Here is a 19,491-nt window from a genome sequence, read left to right as displayed (position 1 = left end):
GGCTTGTCTGAATATGTAAAGACTTCTGAAATCCATGCAAGACTGATTTTCATGAGGACAAAGAAAACACTTGTTCAACTCAGTTACTGTATTTGTAGCAGTAACTTTCCCAATGAGCACTTCTTTCTTACACAGCTTGCCCCTCTTTTTGTTATATCCTCATGAAGCAACATTTACAGTCAGTGAGAAAACTGCTTTTGTGCCCACAGTCTTATCTGAATGTTTTAGCTGCCTCTCAAGAAGTGAGGACCAGGGCACTTCAAGCACATACTTAACATAAGTCTGGCAAAAGTGGAAAAGTATTGACGGGATAGAACAGCCCTGCATCCACTTGAAAGAGATGGTCCAAGTGACCTACTAAATTCATTTTCTTCTTTCTGCAGGGCCTGTGAACTCACAAATGCTTACTTAACAGCGCATCATGCACCACCAAGTTACACACAATCACAGTTGCCATTGACAGGACAAGCAACAGCTTATGGTCAAGAATGGATAATTAAATTCATCGCTTGTATAAGGCAAGAACAACAAGAGAAGTGTGAGGAGTGAAAACATACTGCCAACTGTTTCTTTTCCTTTCTCAGAATTGCTGCTTTTATTTCAATTTATTAAACAGCAACTGGCCAGGAAAGTAATTGAAATAAACATAAGTGCCCAGGAAAGAAGAAAACAACAGCCAGCATTAAATTAGGGTGCTTACATAAAGTCAGTAAGCAAGTGCCAGCACTGATGCCATTATGAGAACTGTGGTGCTGAGATAAACTCAATGGGTTCTCATATTATCGTCTTCCCTAGCCTCAAAAGGGGTTATCACTTCCCTCCATGTGGCAGCATTTAATTGATTCACAAAGAAGCAGCTATTTGGAACCACAGCCAGACTTTTGCAGCTCTGAGGAAGACAACATGTTTGCAAAAAGCAGCGCTGCTGCATCACAAGGCCCTTCCCAGGGGTGCTGTACAAGAACAGTAATGCTTTTTGGAGATGAGAAAAGCAGAACAGAAACGCTGCCTTTCACCTGACTCCACTGAAAGATGTGCTGAGCTCTCAGACTTTGCTTCTGACTCTCTTCTTGAGTATGAGAGATTTAAACTCTCCCTCCCTCTCGTGGCCCTAACAACAGTCACCACCCTCATTATGGACTTCAGCATGAACCTCAAAGCAGCTCTGCTGAAATGGTCAGATGGAGATGGTCCTCTTGGTAGGATTCAGAGGAGAGGTTTTAAATAGCACACAGCTCAGGAGAACCTGCTTCCTCATCTGCCACAGGCATGATGCTGCAGAACTGGGCAAAGCCTTGTCTGCTTATACCCAACCCTTCAAAGCCTCAAATAAAGTTTGTCCTTCCTCTAAGCCATGGTCTGGCAGTTGAGGAGAAATGTGCTACAGCATTTGATAACACCACAATCCTCAAAGGAACAGGCTGAAGCAAATTTTTCTTTCCAGAGAGCTACAGTCCATGGTATTTATTACTAGGGGAAGAATATGTTGGCAAAAAAATATTTCCAGAAACCACAAAATTAGCTCATCCATACGGTTGCAAACCACACAACTTCTTTTCAGACTATTATAGCTTGGAAGATGAGTTAATGTCCTATAGAATGAAGAAACAGAAGCACGGGTTAAACAGAAAACATGAGAGATCCTTAACAAATTACTAGCTTGAGCACAGCCAACAACCCATTCCTCTTCCCCCCAAATCTCTGGAGTGCCCAGAGCACGACTGATTCTTGAGCTAGGTGGTCTGTCAGGGGGGGTGAACTGAAACAACAATTAGCAATGTGGTCACATCAATCCAAGTTACAGAAACTGACCAGTTCCTAGTGCTGATGAAATATTAAAGGGAAAGGACAAAATGCAAATTGAAACATTTTGCATTTTTAAGTTCTCCAACAGTCTCCTGATGGAATCCAAGGTCTAGATCCATGTCTACAATTGCTGATAACCAAGACTTGTGGCAATCTCTGTTGCATCTAGATGTAACAGTTTTAAACCTGTATGTGTATGTATACCATAGACTAGGACAGTTACTGACCAGCACAATATTCAGAAGTGAGACACACAAAACCCAGAATGATAAACAGGAAATGAAAGGAAGACAGAGAGAGAGTACAAAAAAGGATACAAAGATTAGGAAGGAAAAAAGGATATAAAAGGAAAAATTGATATAGCTTATAAAAATACAGTAATAAAAAGGGTGGGTTTTTTTAAGTGGAACCATGAAAACATACTGTAATGTTTATTTATATAAAACATTGTATATGATAGCAACAGTCTGCAGTATCTCATAAAACAGATCCACTGGTGAGAAACGTCAGAGCTAGCAGTTTGTCCATGAGAAGCAACTTCATGCCAGTAATTCCTCCAGTATCTAAAAGCATGAGAATGGTTCGGAGAGACAGAAGTGTGGTGTATTTATTGTTTATCCTGCATTGCTACTAAGATAAAAATCTTCATTAAAAGCCAATGAAAGCTGAAACAGTGATTTACTGTGATCCACACACTTGACGTGACACAAGTTGCTTTAAGTGCCTCAACCTATGTTGAGTTGTGTGCATGGATCTAAACACCCACACACGGGCTGATCCTACTGACAGGCATTATTACGCCAACCAGCAGGAGTCCAAATGTGTTCCCCATTACACCAACACAGGTGGTCTGCTCCTCAAGCAGTGTCACTCTCTGCAGCAGGGTAGTGCTTTACTCTAGCTGAATGGCTCTCTGAAGAGGACCCAGCCATGTTTTCCTCTTCTGTCCAAGTATATTAGTATCTTTTTCAACTGGGACAGTAGAAAAGTGGCCTCATCTTTGCTGGAAGCAATATTATGACACAATAGGAACACCAAGCTTTGATTACCACTTTCTTTCTGTTCTACATTTTAAAAAGTAAAGCAATGTGCCAACTGAAATAAAATAGACATCGAGTACCATGTAGCTAAAATTCAGACTTTATCATAAGGTGTTTTCAGGTAACACTTCTTTCCTATGTTATTTGACAGGGATAGATTCTGAATGAAGGAGATGTTAACTCATGAGTGGAAATCAGCAAAAATTCCCTCTACAGAGTACTCTTGTAAGCAGATGGGAAAATTCAACAGCACAGTTTGGCTATACCAGTACACCTCCATCTTTCACCAGATGCCCTCTTCTCTGTGGGCACTGGGGGTTTTGGTGAAGGTTTTTGGTTTTGTTTTTTTAACAACAAACATGTCCCTAATGTGGCAGTTATTTCAATAGGCATAAATTGTTCCCTGAGCAACAAATTACTGAATGGAGTAGAAGAGGATTTCTGTTGCTCAGTAATAAATCTGAACTAAGGGTACAGCTCACCATTAATGCAATTAGTGAATTTGTATTTCCTTCCTCTACCCAACCACTTGTTCTGCATTTAATTTGTAAGCACTGGTCTTCTATCCTCTTGTCATAATTAGCCAAAACTGACAAACATGTTAACAAATGATTGGTGAGAATGCAAAAACACATGTGCAGATGACAAGAGGTTTTTACAGATACTACATATTAACAAAGTTAGACACACAGGATGTAACTAATGTTATTTTGTTTTCATTTAATTACTTATCTAACAGCATAAGATCTACTGACAGATTCGCTTTCATGAACTTCAGAAATTCCCTCCTCATTTTTTCCAAGACAACATGTTAAATCATCCTTTTTGTTATAAAGTTTCCTGTAAATGCAGAACACTGAATTTGGAAATCTGTTTTTTTTAACTCATTTGTGGAGATGACGATAAAATATTGAAAGAGCTAAACTTGTATTTTCTGTTCCACAAAGAAAATTACAACTCTGTATGTTCTTATATCGTATTTCACCAGAAAATGTCTACATTTTTATTAGGGCTGAAGTAATGAGCTACTTAATGGCATTTGTATGTTTAAGTCATTTTGGTTTCTTGCCCAAAAACTCTCTTCAATCCCACTGCCACTCCACAAGCAAATTTATACCACAAGTGAAAATTTATACTTCCAAATATAAACTTTCATCTCTCTTGTGGTCAACCTTATGCACTATATCAAGAATTTGCAATAAACATACATCTCTTAATTTTCTATAGTTTCTGCATATTCTACAAAATATTGTCTATATTAAATACAGATTTAGTTGGTGTTTTCTTTTCCTCTCTAGAAAAAGAAAGGAGGGAATATCTTTCCACTGGCAAACTTGAAGAAACTTGAAACAGAAGAAAAAATAAAATCCTTTACATTGGCTTGAGCTTTTCCAGCTATGATTGGCAAATGCAAGGCTGATGACATGAGATTTTTCATTTAAATTTAAAATAATGCAGCAAAGTATTACTGCTCAGAGCAGAAGCAAACCACATTGTTAGGACAACAATCTAATTTAGTTCCCATGCCAGTGCTGCACTCATTTTTTGTGAGTTTTTATGGAAAACCACCAGGAAAAACAGATGGTCTGGGGACAGATAAAGGGGATAAGGCTCGGAGGGCTCTTCCCAGTATGTCTCTGAGAAACATTAGGGATGAAATTGTGGCACACCTGAACCCAAGAGGAGTTCTGCCACTGAACTGAACATGGCCAGAATCTCATCCTTGAAGGAATGAGCCACCCATATGCTCACTCACATCATAGCAAATTCAGGCTACTGAAATCAAATTCCATTTCAGCTCAATTATACACAGTGATGACACCAAGTTATTACATGAAATAATCATTTCTGGACCAACGTTGTTACTATTAAATGTGTTGCTTCATCAACTCTACATGAATTCTCTTCATTTGCTGCCACAGGATTCTTTGTCATCACTGATGGCAAATCTCAATTACCATCAACATTTAGGTACCCAAAAAAAGTAAACTCTGGTCAGATTCACACAGGGTGTGTTTGTTCCAGAAGACACATATAATCCCTACTGTGTTATGGACTGGTTCCCAAAAAAAAAAAGCAACATGCTAGTCAACACAAAGAAGGAATAAAGGTATGTTTCAGATACCTGGATCCCAAACTTTCCAAACCATGATTATGACATCAGAGACACAGACAGTGGTTTCTGTGTCCATCATTCAGAATGTGGCTGCTTATGATCCACTGCTGTTACATTTCTGCCATTACAGACCTTTTCCAACTGCACAGATCACTTCTATAATCCCATCTCTTCATGGTCAGAATGCCTCATATAAGTGACACTATCACTTGAGCCTTCAGTCACATGAGCACATTTCCTTTCCCATGCTCACAATTTCAAAACTCTGTTCTTCCTACACAAGTATTTATAACCTCACTTGGTTTTGCTCACAAATTTAAGTGATGGGGAAAAGGGCTGCTAGTCACTTCCTTTGATATCAGAGTAAGATTTAATTCTTCATGTTTCTAAAACCTATTGCCAACAAAAAACTAAGTGTTAAAAACATAATGGAACACGGTCATTTACATCAGTGAGATCAACAGATAAAAAGGTTTTGGAGATCAAAATTCTTTTAAATCATAAGCTCCCTGAAAAATACATATTTAATATATTTGCAGAAGAACCCTGAGGTCTTCTGCTTCAGGTGTGTAACAAGATAAATACTGGCCTAATGCAGCAAACTGAATGGGTCAGTTTTGCCCATCAGTTTCCCCAAGACAGCCAACGAATCACTAGAAACAAGAGCAGGTCAATAGGACTCAGCTCAGTTCAGTGTAAAGAAAGCCCAGCAGTCCTACCAGCAAACACTCTTCATATTTTCTTCCTCATAACTCTAAAACACATTGCTCTAGCAGAAGCATGAAAGCAAAACATCAAATTCTTCAAACACCCTTCAGAACAAGCTTTCTGGCTATGTTCTTAAGCCTTAATTGCTATTTCAAACTGGCAGCTGCATACAAAACACTAGTACAACAAATTATTCCCATTCTACTAATCCATTGGTGACCTACATAAACTGTGACTGTAAAGAATCTTTTAACAGTAAGATCTTCTGGTGTATTCCAATCTAGCTCAATTAGTAAAGTTTGTCATTTTTAGACTCACTCTTAATTCCACAATATCAGTGACATATGATTCCTCTTTGCATTCATAGCAGAGGTATCACACAAGAGCTACACACACGTCAGATGCTGGGCTGCTGAAGAGGCCCTCATGTACCTCCTTTGCTTGAAAATATTTCCACCATAGCACATGGAACAGAGCTGACTGCTCTCAGTGTATGCCCTGAGTAACCCTCTATTACAAGTCACTATATCAGAGCAAGATGGGTATGTCCAGACTGTTCTTTCCACTTCCAGCTCTTACCTGGAGGCATGGTAGGCTATGCCTGTGATGTTAAGATACAAAGCACATTTGATTCCTTTTAAATTGCCAAAAAATGACTCTTCAAAATAAGTAGTATCTGTTCATAACTGCATAACAGCTTTAATAACCCAAAGACTCATGCACACTGGAGCAGACAGAAGGGCATGAGCATCATATGCATTTGTGTTATGAATCCAAAGACTTTATGGTATTTCATCTCCTATTGTAGAGAAGCCAAATTTCCTCCATCTCAATGTCAGCAACTCTTTTGAAATAATACACATAAATAGGAAGTAAAAAAACTAGGATTCAAGACCATACTGTTTTGAACACTTGAACAATATTTATATATGTAACTTTGCTTTATTATGTGTTCAGGGAGTAGCATTTCTCTGATATTTCCTTCCCTTAGTGTGCTCACACCTGGTAGTTACAAAGAAATCTGAATTCAGATTTCAAGTTTAAGGAATCTCTGGTAGAACCTGCAACTAAATTAAACCAGCCCATTAGAACTCCTGCTCTAAAAAAGAAAGCTAACAAAGCATCCATCTGGCAACAGCACCACATGCCCCATTCTGCTCTGGAAGTAGCAGACACCTCCTGACTCATCTACACAGTGTAAGCCCAGAAGTTTCAGTATTATACTCACAACGAATCCCGTAAATCATGAGAGGATCAAGTTGCTTCTTCCCATGCTTCCCCTGGCCCGAGAGGTTGGAGATGGCCTGAATTTCCCGGTGGAAGAGATAGTCAAGCAAGGTCAGTGCCATCTTCTCAGCCGTGCGGCAGTTGGTGCTGATGTGCAGCATGTCAGCAGGGGTGATGGGGCAACGCACCCGCATCTCGGGGTTGTTTTCATCTCCCAGCCACGTCCCATTGGGGTAATCCTCTAAAAACAGAGATTGTGGAAATTCTAATTGTGGCACAGAATGAAACAGTCAGGTTCAAGCTACAGTCAACACTACCTAAGTTATCATGAGCTCCTCCTGTTTTCTTCAGTCTCCATAAATTTCTTTAAAATTCAGCACGACCAAGAGGCTCTCAGGAGTTGCTACAGATAAAAGTTATTCTCAAACCCACAGCAATGGTGACCAAAAGTTACTGCCAGGAATGTTCTGGCCTACATGAGGAACTGGTGCAATTAGTCCAGATGTCTCACTTGCTCTTAGGTATCTTCCTAAAGTGTTTAACACTAGAAGTCAACAGCATAAAGAGCAGAGCACACTATGGTCACAGTGTTCTCATCCATCAAGGCAGTCTTACCCCAATAATGAAGATGACTGCACCCTCAAACTCCTCAAAGCACAGCTTATTTCAAGAAGCTAACAGCTTTGAACCATGTTTTTCCCCAAGAGAATCAGATTAAAATTATTCTAAACTAGATTATAAGTTTAAGAACTCATAATCAATAGTGAGCAGTAACTTCATCACTTGAAAAGGGTATTTCAAGCAGTAACAATCATTCCAAATGTAGCCAGAGATCTCAGTCAAAATTTCGGTCTTTCTTCAGGCTGCATTATTTCTAAATGCACAGTTTACCAAGGAGCAGGCCCAGCACAAAGATAATGCATTAGTCACTAATGATCTGCCAAGTGCATTGGCCCTTCTGTACTCTTCAAGTGCAAGGGCACTGGCAGCAGAACCACATCTAGCTTCTCCTGTGGATGGACACACATTTCGTATATAAACAGGATTTTTTTATTTCTGTCCCCACCACTCATTTTAGGCAGGAAAAAAATCTCCTATTCATTTCAAGAGGAATACTAAGTCCTTACTGGAATTTATTCTTTGGAGACAATGCCAGAAGTTGGTGGATCCAAGACTAAGCAGAAAGGAGAACAGAGCTCCTCAGGACAATGAATCCCTAGTGAAGTGCAGGATGCAACACAGGACCTAGTGTGAGACTCATTCCAGATAAAATCAAAATGTGGAGTTCCAACCTTGACAATGCTAATAGGAACTGGATATGACATTCCAGTTCTATTCCAATGGCCACTGACACAAACCATTTGGATATGATTTCTATGTTTGCTCAATTTTGTGGACTAAAACAATGTTTCCTGACTTGAGAGTCACTCGGCCCTTGCATATTAGAGATTCATTGTTGTTTCACACACCCTCAGTAGGGGAGAAATGTAAACAAATCAGTCAGTTACATGATTTATCTTTCATGAAATGCAGTTAGAGTTTCATGGTATATACAAATTTACAAATTCCTGTTTTCCATAGCCCTTCTAGTCACAAAATAGAGTGAAAATTCAGACAGAGGAACGTATCCTTTTCACCTTGACCAGGACCCCTGAGCCAGCAGCATCTTTATTTCCAGGTACTGGTACAGGTTAAGCAGCCTGCATTTGACTGGACTACAAGCCAGAAGTATAGAATAAAATGTAACATAAAAGCAAGTCAAACACTAAAAACCACTTTTCTGACATGACCTTTGGGTTGAGTCATACCACATGTCAGATGCAAGTTCATTGCAATGAATAATGAGAGGATGAAACAAGTGTTGGATTATGCAGTACTAATAGATCATTAGAAACATCAGATTATCAACTATAAGAATTTGTATGGAAAAAATATTGATTGCTGATCTATGGAGCAGCTAGTCCCTCACTCTTCTGTTTAAATCAGAACTTAATGCTCCCGTCTGAATATATTTTTATACACTTGCAATTTTTTTTTACATCTATATTTTATTTGAACCTTACTTTTTATCCTCAACTATGCAATAGGGCACACTGGCTGTTTTCTGCTCACAGAACCAAGTGTCATCTCTAAAATGAGGTGGTTCAGATTAATTATGACTTGTTTTGAACGCCACTGTCTGGCCTCACCACAAGTCTGGTTAACATTATCAGGGAAAACAACAGTCTGTTCCTGAAGATAAACTCACTGTTTTATACAAATTTGGGCAGAGTGGGCAAAGCAATATGGAATATGGAAAAATGTGGAAGTTTTTCAAAGAAAAGGAACTCAGTGTAAATTATTCTACATCCTATAAAAATCTTAACTGCTTTACCAGTTACAGAATTACTATTAAGAGTTACTAATACTTATGGGAACACCTTTCACCTGTCATTTTGTTCAACAAATGCTATCAGTCTACATGAATTACATTTTTTTTTCAATTTGCAAAATAATCTCCTTTTTTTTTTCCTGGCATGGAGTCCAGAACATACTGTTTTTACCACATGCAACTGTTCTTTTATTGCTAACAGCCTGGAAAAAAAAAAGACACTATCTTGTTATTGTGACCTATGAACACAAGCCTCATAGTAAATTATCTTTTGCATTTTCCTCCTGCTTTAAAAGCTTCAACAGAAAGGGAATTTGCTTTATAATCATTTTGTATGAAGAGGAACTTGCATGACTGAATTTAACCATGACTCTACTGACTCACTGCAGCTACTTCAGGGCACAAAAGCTAAACTATTCCTTATCTTACATAAAAATAATTCCTACCCATCTGCTAACGCATCTGGCACTTTGCATAGAGCAAATACAGTGAGATTGGCACACAAAAAACTGGTGAAAAGAGGAAGTTTAGTTCCAGTTATGAAGGAGGCAGAACTGCTCTGAACAAGTGGCCTGCTAAGGAAGAAGAGTGAATAAGGAACGAGGAATAAAGACTGGGAGTTTTTCCCTGAACAATTAAGTACATAGACAGCAATGATTAAAGCTGCACCACTTGAAGCTGCTGGCAGTCAAACATCATTTAATGCTTACTGAAATGGTTCTTTAAGTGTATTATCAGACATTATACACAACATCTAGATAGACTCTAGATGAGGCAGGTTATTTAGTACATACATTGCAATATCCAGATACTGAGTCAGGACTCCACTAAACACTGAACAACCATACACAGCTGTTTCTGTTCCTTAGAGGCTTAAAAAATACAAATAGTGTGACGGGCTGAGGAGGAAAAAAACAGGTCAAAGAACACACTTTTCTTAAAAATAAAGCATAAAAAAGCATATGCTTATCTGCTACTCAGGAAATCACACACCTGTTCTGTTTAGCCCTAAAGAATTTTTCTTTCATTGATTTTCCTAATGGCCTTCCTACATTTTGAGTGCTGTGTGGAAAGGTACTTCCTTGAATTTCCTTACTCCAAATGTTGTCTTAGAGAAGTGGCTCTTGATCATTTCTACTCCCAGTATTAAAATTCTGACTTTTTTTATCTGATCTCTCTGTACTAAGAAGCTGATTTCTATGACAGACTAATTTCTAGCTCTTCTTCACTGTTGTGGGTTTGTTTTGAGTTTTTTTAGATCAGAAAATTTGCCTTTATCTCCATTCTAGTGACTCCAGAACTACATCACATTTCACTGCTGTTTTCAAGTCTTTTTTACTGCATTAAGTCCCATTCTTTTATCTCAAAAGACAGCTGACCCTTCCAGGAGGCACATGCAAGAATGCAAGGGGAGCAGGGGCTGCGTGCACACCCACATTTCTATGGAGACAGGAGGAGCCAGTTCTAAGGGGACTGTCAAGAAAACCTGTGCCAAGAGAATACAAACTAGAGCCACTCTGGCTTTCAGACTTGCTCTCCACATCTGTGTTTCCTTGCCCAGGGAGATGACAAACACTTAATTGTTACCTCTGGTCTTTCCACTGGGCTACACTCCCCTGGTTTGACATCTGGGCATTAGCAGTAAGACCAGGAGCAAAGTTAAGCTCCACCTTCTCACTAGATGCTGTCCATCATTCCTTTAAAACAAGCAAAGCCAAAAGGAAACATCTGCCCACATAAACACCCAAAGTAACATGTTCCATTATTCCAGGTAGTTGTGTTTATTTTACTCCCAAGGCTGGGTGCAAATCTGGCATTCTCAGCAGAGAAAGACACCAGCTAGCTGCTGTACAAAGGCAGGGAGATCCATTAGCCTTAACAAAAAGTTCTAACCTACAAAAATAAACCCCCATTTCTAGAGAAATTAAATCATCTTTTGGCTGATGTCTAGAAGATTCAACATCATCTTTTTAAATAAACTTCTGTCAATTAGCCCGAGACCTTTGTCCCTGCAAGAGTTGCCAGAGGTTGTGATTAACTGACAGAGCTTACAGAGCTCTGACTGTATTAACCAACAATCATTAAATATCAAGGACAGGGTGACAATCAGGCTATGCAGGAACCTACAAATCCAGCAATGTGACTTCAAGTTTGTGCTAACAGAAAGGTTCAAGAACTAGCTTTAAAGCTATGTTCATCAAACCTCCTCCCACTACAGAAAGCAGTTAAGACACTGAGAATTCTGGCCAAAGGAAGTATACAACACACACAGCCACAAGCATCAGAAACCCTGGACATACAATTTTTTTTTGCCTGACTGTTCTCATGGGGGAGAAAAATAGGTTTAAATTTCATGTAAATATAGAAGAAAGACACAAGAATCTCATGCTTCAGGTATAATCTGTAAAGCACAAAGGATTTGGCTACTGGAGACAGTTCCAGTTAACATCTGAGGTCCCACGTCAGAGACTGGTGCACTATGCCAGAGATTCTGAAAACTCATCCTGCACTCTCCTGCACTCACAGTTTCTTTAGTTCCCTAAGAGGAAACACAGCATGAAAGAACATTCATAAGCATGCAGTACCAAAGCATGCCCAGAAAAGCACCATGGTGTGCAGAGAAGCCTCAGCATAACATCATAGGCATTGTAAAAATAAGGCCTCCATTCCAAAACATGGTTACATCCATGAGGGAAAGATGAGATTCATTTATTCTGTGACACATGGAAGGCCAGGGAATTAACTCAAAGAAGGAGAAAATGAAGACTATGCAATCATCTGTAATTTACAACAATCAGCCAAAAAACAATCCAGATAAGATGGAGAAAATTAGAATGTGTGAATTTACAGGGCTTTTAAACCTTTAGGAAATATGTTTCATGTCAGAAAATCAGATTTCTAATTTAGATTTTCCAATTTTTGTGTTTATCACCTCTTTAGTATATTTAATTTTATACAGTGGGCCAGATAGTTAACTCCCATCATCACCGTGACCCATACCTGGAAGACACCATTGCTCTTTGTTTGCTCACAATAATAAAATCAAAGCAGTTCAATTCCTATCGGGTTATTTTTCAGCTTTAACACATCACCAAGGCTCTTGAAGTCTCATCAGTGTCTTCACATCTGCCATATGTAATACTTTTTAGGGTACAAAAGGTCTGCTATTTAAAAGTTTATTCTTGCTGTCTGCATCAGGTCATAAGGAGCTTGGCAGGAAAAGCAAAAGTGCTGCAAGTGATCACATAACGTGTGAGATTTGATCTTACAGTGAACTGGAAAATCCCATAGACAGATAAGTCTGGGCCACGCACAAATAGCTGCTTGGATTCACATTTGGAAAGCCAAGTCTGAGCACTATTTAATACTATTACTGTAAAATGACTGTTTCAGATGCAAAGTTCAAAAGATAATACGTAACTGAACAATTTTCTTTGGAAAACTATTATTCATCCTTTAATTAGCACACTATGCAGACCAGTTTTCCCTTCTCAAAAAATACATTTATGTTTCTAATTCTGTATTTTTGATAGTCTTAAAATGCAGCAAAAGGAATGCAGAGAAAGCAGACATGATACAAAACTATCACATATGGTGCCAAACATCATTTGTCAGTCTATCAAGTAGAAAGTTCACTAAACCAGATTCTAAATCAATGGATCATGCCATTTTATCTCTCTTAAAAACAGCGTTCATGGAGCTCTGTTCAAGAGCACTTCACATTCTTGGGAGATAGGAAGTACAGTGTGTTTCTTTCTGAACAATCTCACAGTTTTGGCTTTAGCATGAACCTTTTTTAAATATATCTGCTTTTAGAGCAGCCCAGTAATGCTGAATGGGACATTCTTATACCACAAAGATGAGAGGTCCTGCTTTTTTTTTTTTTCTTCCACATTAAAATTAGGACAGTAACTCTATTGTGAAAGACTTAAAAGGATAACATAATGTGCATTAATCTTTTAGGAACAGATGCTCCTCTTGTTTGTACTCTAAGTCACAGATTAAATATTTTAAATTGTATTTTAATGCTCAAAGTCATAAGTTAAAAAGTTTAGAAAAATATATTTGAGAATGTCAGAATATTTTTTAACAGATTTGTGGTGAGCATTAAGTGCAGATGGTTGCCAGGTTATAGCTTAGTCAAATGAAAACCAACCCTTGACAGGATTACAGCCACATACCAGTACTAAAGAATTCATTAAAGTTAGAAAATAATATAGGTACTTAATATCATAGGTTTAAAACTTCTGTAACTTTAAACTAGTGTGGATCTAATGTTGTTCACAGGACTTTTTTGCAGTGGGAGGCGAAATCCAAAGGAGCACCACAATGTTAGGAGGGAAGTTTTCCCGGACTGGGATATACAAGGGGCCTCTCGTTAGGCCATTATCAACTAGTACTGATCTCTTCAGAGATATGAAGGCCTAAAGAATCACTTTGTGATGCAAGTTCTGTGCAAGAAGGATTCTAAATATCATTCTAGGTTGGAGAAATATAATGCAGACTTTACAGACCTTTAAAAATGTACAGGAATTCTACAAAGCACAGATAGTGTCTCCTCAAAAGTAAGTCTAAACTTTTTCTCCTACTACCACCCTAAAAGTGCAAGTATAATATCTGATAGCTGAAGAGAAAAATAGAAAAGTGCCATCACATCATTTAGCACACAAACTCCCACACAACTATTAAAAAAACCCAACACATTTCAGCATGTTTAGCATATAGAACTTTATAATTCTCCCACTCCAAAACCACATCAGTGAAAATAATGAAACCTCTTCCTGTGCTATCACTGCTTTGCATAAGACACTGAACTGTCCAAAGTTGGAGGGTGCCCATGACATTGAAGTTGTTCAGTTCTGCACAATTCAAAACACATCAGCTCCCTCCCAGTCACAGCTGGACAGATGGACAAGTCCCTGCACTATCAACAACTTAACACACATGGCAACTAAATCCTCACAAACAGAAGCAGACAAGTAAGTTCCTGTAAGTTTCTGAAGATCTATGACAATTCATTAAAAAAAAATAACATGCACATAGACACAAGGCCCAAATGATTTAAAAATATTTTTCATTAATCAATTACTCATCATGCTTAAGCCTAATTAGAAAGTTCAAGATTAAAAAAAAATGCACAACTTTGTTTAAACCGAGTACTCCAAAACTACAGCAAAAACACATTCAAAATTAAATGGACTTTTGAAACATCAAAACCACATCTATCATTTGCTGACATTTACTTTAAACACCTCTTAGTGATAAATGTTTGTTTCTTATTTGATTAAAAGAGAAAGATGTATGATCCACACTTGGGGGGGGGAGTAGGATAATGAACAAGGAAAGTTCCCTGCATTTTTAAATGCAGGTTTCCTGCACATTGAAGAATAATCATACAGTGCCTGAGAAGAACACAGCAAAGACATTAATTTTCATTATATTTACATGTTTTTTTATCTACCAAAACCTTTCAGAAAACTAGCCTCTATCCCAATTCTGAGATACTGGCACAGTAAAATGGTTTGTATATGAGTTTGACAGGTCATGCTGTAACACATTTAGTGCTCTCCCTCTGCTGGAACAGACTTATTCAGAGATTAACCACCTCACAAAAGACTTCTAAAAACATGGGAACAGTTGAGTCCTTCCAATTGCAAAAAGCCACATGTCAGAAAGAAAACATTTGGATGAAAACACCAAGGTGTGTCTCCTGATGTCAACTGCTGAGCTGCTTTTCTGCCACAACACCTGAGTTACCCAACTAGCTTTGATGTTTCCAGAGACAGAAAGAGAAGAGGAAGGTTAACCAGACAGTAAGGACAGGTAAGGACAGTTTCACAACTGTCTGAGCAACTCTCCAAAAGCTCTTCCAAAATAGAACTTCTTAGCTAAGATTATAACTAAGATAATTATGCAAAAGAGTTTGAAAAATTACTCTTGGTTAAAGTAAGGACCTTTTAAAACTGCATTGATATATGCTCTTAGATGGACAATTATTCAGTTAATTAGACCTTATGGACAGTGCTTACAATTAACATTTTAGCATTGATTGAGCACTTGAATTACCAGAATAGATCATTGCATGTTTGCTGTTTTAAGACCTCTCTGCTTTTTCACTTCTACTGAACTGTGAGCTCAGTAGTGGGTCAAATCTGGACATCTTCATTCAGTACCTTGTTTCAGCACAGTAAATAAATATTTATATTTTTTATTTTGGATTTAAATGAAGGCTTCAATTCAGATCTCCAGAAACTGAAGATGCAAAGTGAATCAGTTTTAAACTCATGTCCCATTCCCATTTAAAGTCTGAGAGGATCAGTGGCATTCAACTCCTTCAGTATTTCTGGAGGAAGATATCTTCTTAAAAGAGAAGTTGGGTAAAACATAGTTTTGAGCTTTAATCTTAGTATTAAATTATCCTCCCATTTGTAGGAAAGTAATTTTACATCTAAAGCACATGGTTATGTATTTACACTACTGTTTATACACCTATAACAACTGCTCATTTCCCCAGAAGATCCACTTGGGCTGCCACAGAGCAGAAAAAAACACATTCAAAATTAAATGGACTTTTGAAACATCAAAACCACATCTATCATTTGCTGACATTTACTTTAAACACCTCTTAGTGATAAATGTTTGTTTCTTATTCGATTAAAAGAGAAAGATGTATGATCCACACTTGGGGGGGGGAGTAGGATAATGAACAAGGAAAGTTCCCTGCATTTTTAAATGCAGGTTTCCTGCACATTGAAGAATAATCATACAGTGCCTGAGAAGAACACAGCAAAGACATTAATTTTCATTATATTTACATGTTTTTTTATCTACCAAAACCTTTCAGAAAACTAGCCTCTATCCCAATTCTGAGATACTGGCACAGTAAAATGGTTTGTATATGAGTTTGACAGGTCATGCTGTAACACATTTAGTGCTCTCCCTCTGCTGGAACAGACTTATTCAGAGATTAACAACCTCACAAAAGACTTCTAAAAACATGGGAACAGTTGAGTCCTTCCAATTGCAAAAAGCCACATGTCAGAAAGAAAACATTTGGATGAAAACACCAAGGTGTGTCTCCTGATGTCAACTGCTGAGCTGCTTTTCTGCCACAACACCTGAGTTACCCAACTAGCTTTGATGTTTCCAGAGACAGAAAGAGAAGAGGAAGGTTAACCAGACAGTAAGGACAGGTAAGGACAGTTTCACAACTGTCTGAGCAACTCTCCAAAAGCTCTTCCAAAATAGAACTTCTTAGCTAAGATTATAACTAAGATAATTATGCAAAAGAGTTTGAAAAATTACTCTTGGTTAAAGTAAGGACCTTTTAAAACTGCATTGATATATGCTCTTAGATGGACAATTATTCAGTTAATTAGACCTTATGGACAGTGCTTACAATTAACATTTTAGCATTGATTGAGCACTTGAATTACCAGAATAGATCACTGCATGTTTTAAGACCTCTCTGCTTTTTCACTTCTACTGAACTGTGAGCTCAGTAGTGGGTCAAATCTGGACATCTTCATTCAGTACCTTGTTTCAGCACAGTAAATAAATATTTATATTTTTTACTTCGGATTTAAATGAAGGCTTCAATTCAGATCTCCAGAAACTGAAGATGCAAAGCGAATCAGTTTTAAACTCATGTCCCATTCCCATTTAAAGTCTGAGAGGATCAGTGGCATTCAACTCCTTCAGTATTTCTGGAGGAAGATATCTTCTTAAAAGTGAAGTTGGGTAAAACATAGTTTTGAGCTTTAATCTTAGTATTAAATTATCCTCCCATTTGTAGGAAAGTAATTTTACATCTAAAGCACATGGTTATGTATTTACACTACTGTTTATACACCTATAACAACTGCTCATTTCCCCAGAAGATCCACTTGGGCTGCCACAGAGCAGAAAAGACCCACTAACATATGCATTCAGAGCAACAGTCTAATCACTTTTGACATTTATTAATATCCATGGGGTAAAATAGCAAGTTAAATGAAAAAACACTATTTCTTAATTGGCTGAATAAGGATACATTTGATATTTTCTATGCCAAAAATATGACATTAATAGTGAATCACTTAGTCAGCTTTCTAGACTATTTTAATTTGATTTTACACTGGTAATTCAATACAGAACAATTCTATTTTTGCTGGGTTTTCTTTTCAACTGGGCAAGATTACTTCATGAACACCACTTTTAGAACTGCAGACCAATTAATACATCAGGTGTTGATATTTCTCCTATCATCCCCATGTGAAAGGACATGAATTATTCCAAAGTGAAATGTGGAAAAAATTCACAAAATTTCACAAAAATGAGAGATTCAGTATCTCTAGGTGCCTTCAGTTCAAAGACATTGTATCTTAAAATCAACATGTCCCAACAGAATAACTACATCTGTAAAATGGATGAGCATTTCCAGTTTTCTGAAAAGGAAATTATCAAGTAATTGTTGCTCCAAGAAAAGAGAGTTTATGCCTTACTGCACATGAAGAAAGAGGAATACACAACTGAAAGTGGAATAAAGTCACAGTGTTCAGTTGGAAAAAATCAAACCCTTATTCTAGACCATTACTGGAGCCAGCAACTGGGCTCCATGCTTCTGTATAATTGTTTTTCAGAAATAGAAAGGCAGTAACACTAGTATTTTTTAAACTACCCTCCATGATTAAATGCTCTTTGAAAACAGCCAGCAGACAGCAAACAATGCCTTTATATAGAAGTATTCACTAAATTCTGAAAACATCCAGAGGTCACTCCCATATCCAAAGTCAGCTAAAGCCCAATTATAAACACTGTTTAGTTTTGCTTTCCAGACACCAGATGACAGATGAGATTCCAACTGAAAACCTGGTGTTTGGCCTCAGTGTTTAAGGGCTGAAGTGCAACATCCTCCACCCTCTCGGATTTTAAGATCAATTGAGCAACTCAAAGTCACTCAGAATTGTTTCACAGCCGATGAAAGCAAGCTGATGGGTGCTGCAACTTTTGCCTTTTACTGCTGAAGAACATGAGTCTGTACAACAGACCTATTATTCTTCATCACTTCCTTTATTAATGATTTAATTTCTGTGACACACTGCAGGCTAGTTTGCTTTGCATTCCTTCCGTGCAAGCAGACCTCTCATCTTCATGAGGGCAAGAGGAGGTAGGTGAGGGGGATTACTAATCTGATTCCCAAGGCATTCATCAATCTCAGATTTTTTTAATGGATGAGTGTTCTAAAGGTCTGAAGAAAATCAGATGTGAAGACATTAATGGATTACCTGTTTCTTCAAAATTTACATATACAACAATGGCATAGAAGGCCAACATCACATTTGTCTAAGCCAAACCACTAAGTCAAAAGGGGCATTATACAACAAACACCCTCCTATTGTTAGAAACTTTGTTTCTAGCATAGCTAGCACAGAGCTATAGGACACATTAACAGACCTCCACAAAGAGTACATTTTAATGTATTTTCATATGGCAATATCAGCATGATCTGCAATCCAATGATTTTTTTTGAGAGGAATGTCTCAGACAGCCTCAGTCTCCTTTAGTTCCCCATGGACTCAAAATGAAATACCCTTCAGAAGCAACTCTGTGTCAGAACTTACATACAGGACAGAACCTAAACCCTCTTTATGAAATGTGCATGTTGCATGAGTATAAAAGCCAAGGAATCCTAGATTCAAATGCCTTAGAACAACATTTTAGGAAACAACCTTTGGTGCATGAGACTTTCAGTAGACTGACTTTTAAGTTTTCTAAGTATCAAAGTCTGAAAATGTCTCATTTATACATTAAATTTACCATCCAGAATTGTTACAGTCAGTTCTGCAATCTCTGAATGCACTCTTCAATACTCAGCTTCAGGCTACCTAGCATCAATGCTTACCCACTAATTGTATTCTCACCTGTTCACACCCAATCTGTCTTTATAAAGCTAGTTTAAAATTCTTAAGACTTCACCACATTTGATTTCTGTGCCCAAGACTTGGAGGATTTTCAGAAAAATCTGACACTACGTGCTATCCTGTTAGTCTGTATTTAATACAAAATTTCCTTATAAAAACTGTTTACAGTTGCTCTAAGCAACTGCTTTTCATTCATAAGAATTAGACAAGCAGACTGGCATAATATGTTACAGGAGGAGATGGACGAAGTAGACTTATTTCCCAGAGAAGGCATTTATTTTCCCAAAACAATGTTTCAGCAGGAATCCTGCAGGTTGCATG

The 19,491-nt window shown here is 37.8% G+C and overlaps 1 protein-coding gene across 7 annotated transcripts in view; it reads right to left on the bottom strand.

Moving 5' to 3' along the window:
• BANP (BTG3 associated nuclear protein) overlaps positions 1–19,491 on the bottom strand; it is a 125,032-nt gene that overhangs the window by 85,204 nt on the left and 20,337 nt on the right. For all 7 annotated transcript variants that reach the window (XM_010001097.1, XM_010001096.1, XM_010001102.1 and 4 more), the window contains one exon: positions 6,899–7,138. In XM_010001097.1, the coding sequence (XP_009999399.1) occupies positions 6,899–7,138 (240 nt within the window). The remainder of the gene's footprint in view (positions 1–6,898; positions 7,139–19,491) is intronic.

Source organism: Chaetura pelagica, unplaced genomic scaffold (genome assembly GCF_000747805.2).
Source record: "Chaetura pelagica isolate M959 unplaced genomic scaffold, ChaPel_1.0 scaffold227, whole genome shotgun sequence".
NCBI classification, from domain to species: domain Eukaryota; kingdom Metazoa; phylum Chordata; class Aves; order Apodiformes; family Apodidae; genus Chaetura; species Chaetura pelagica.
Note: the sequence above shows the minus strand (reverse complement) of the source record. Positions and strands in the feature narration are given on the sequence as shown.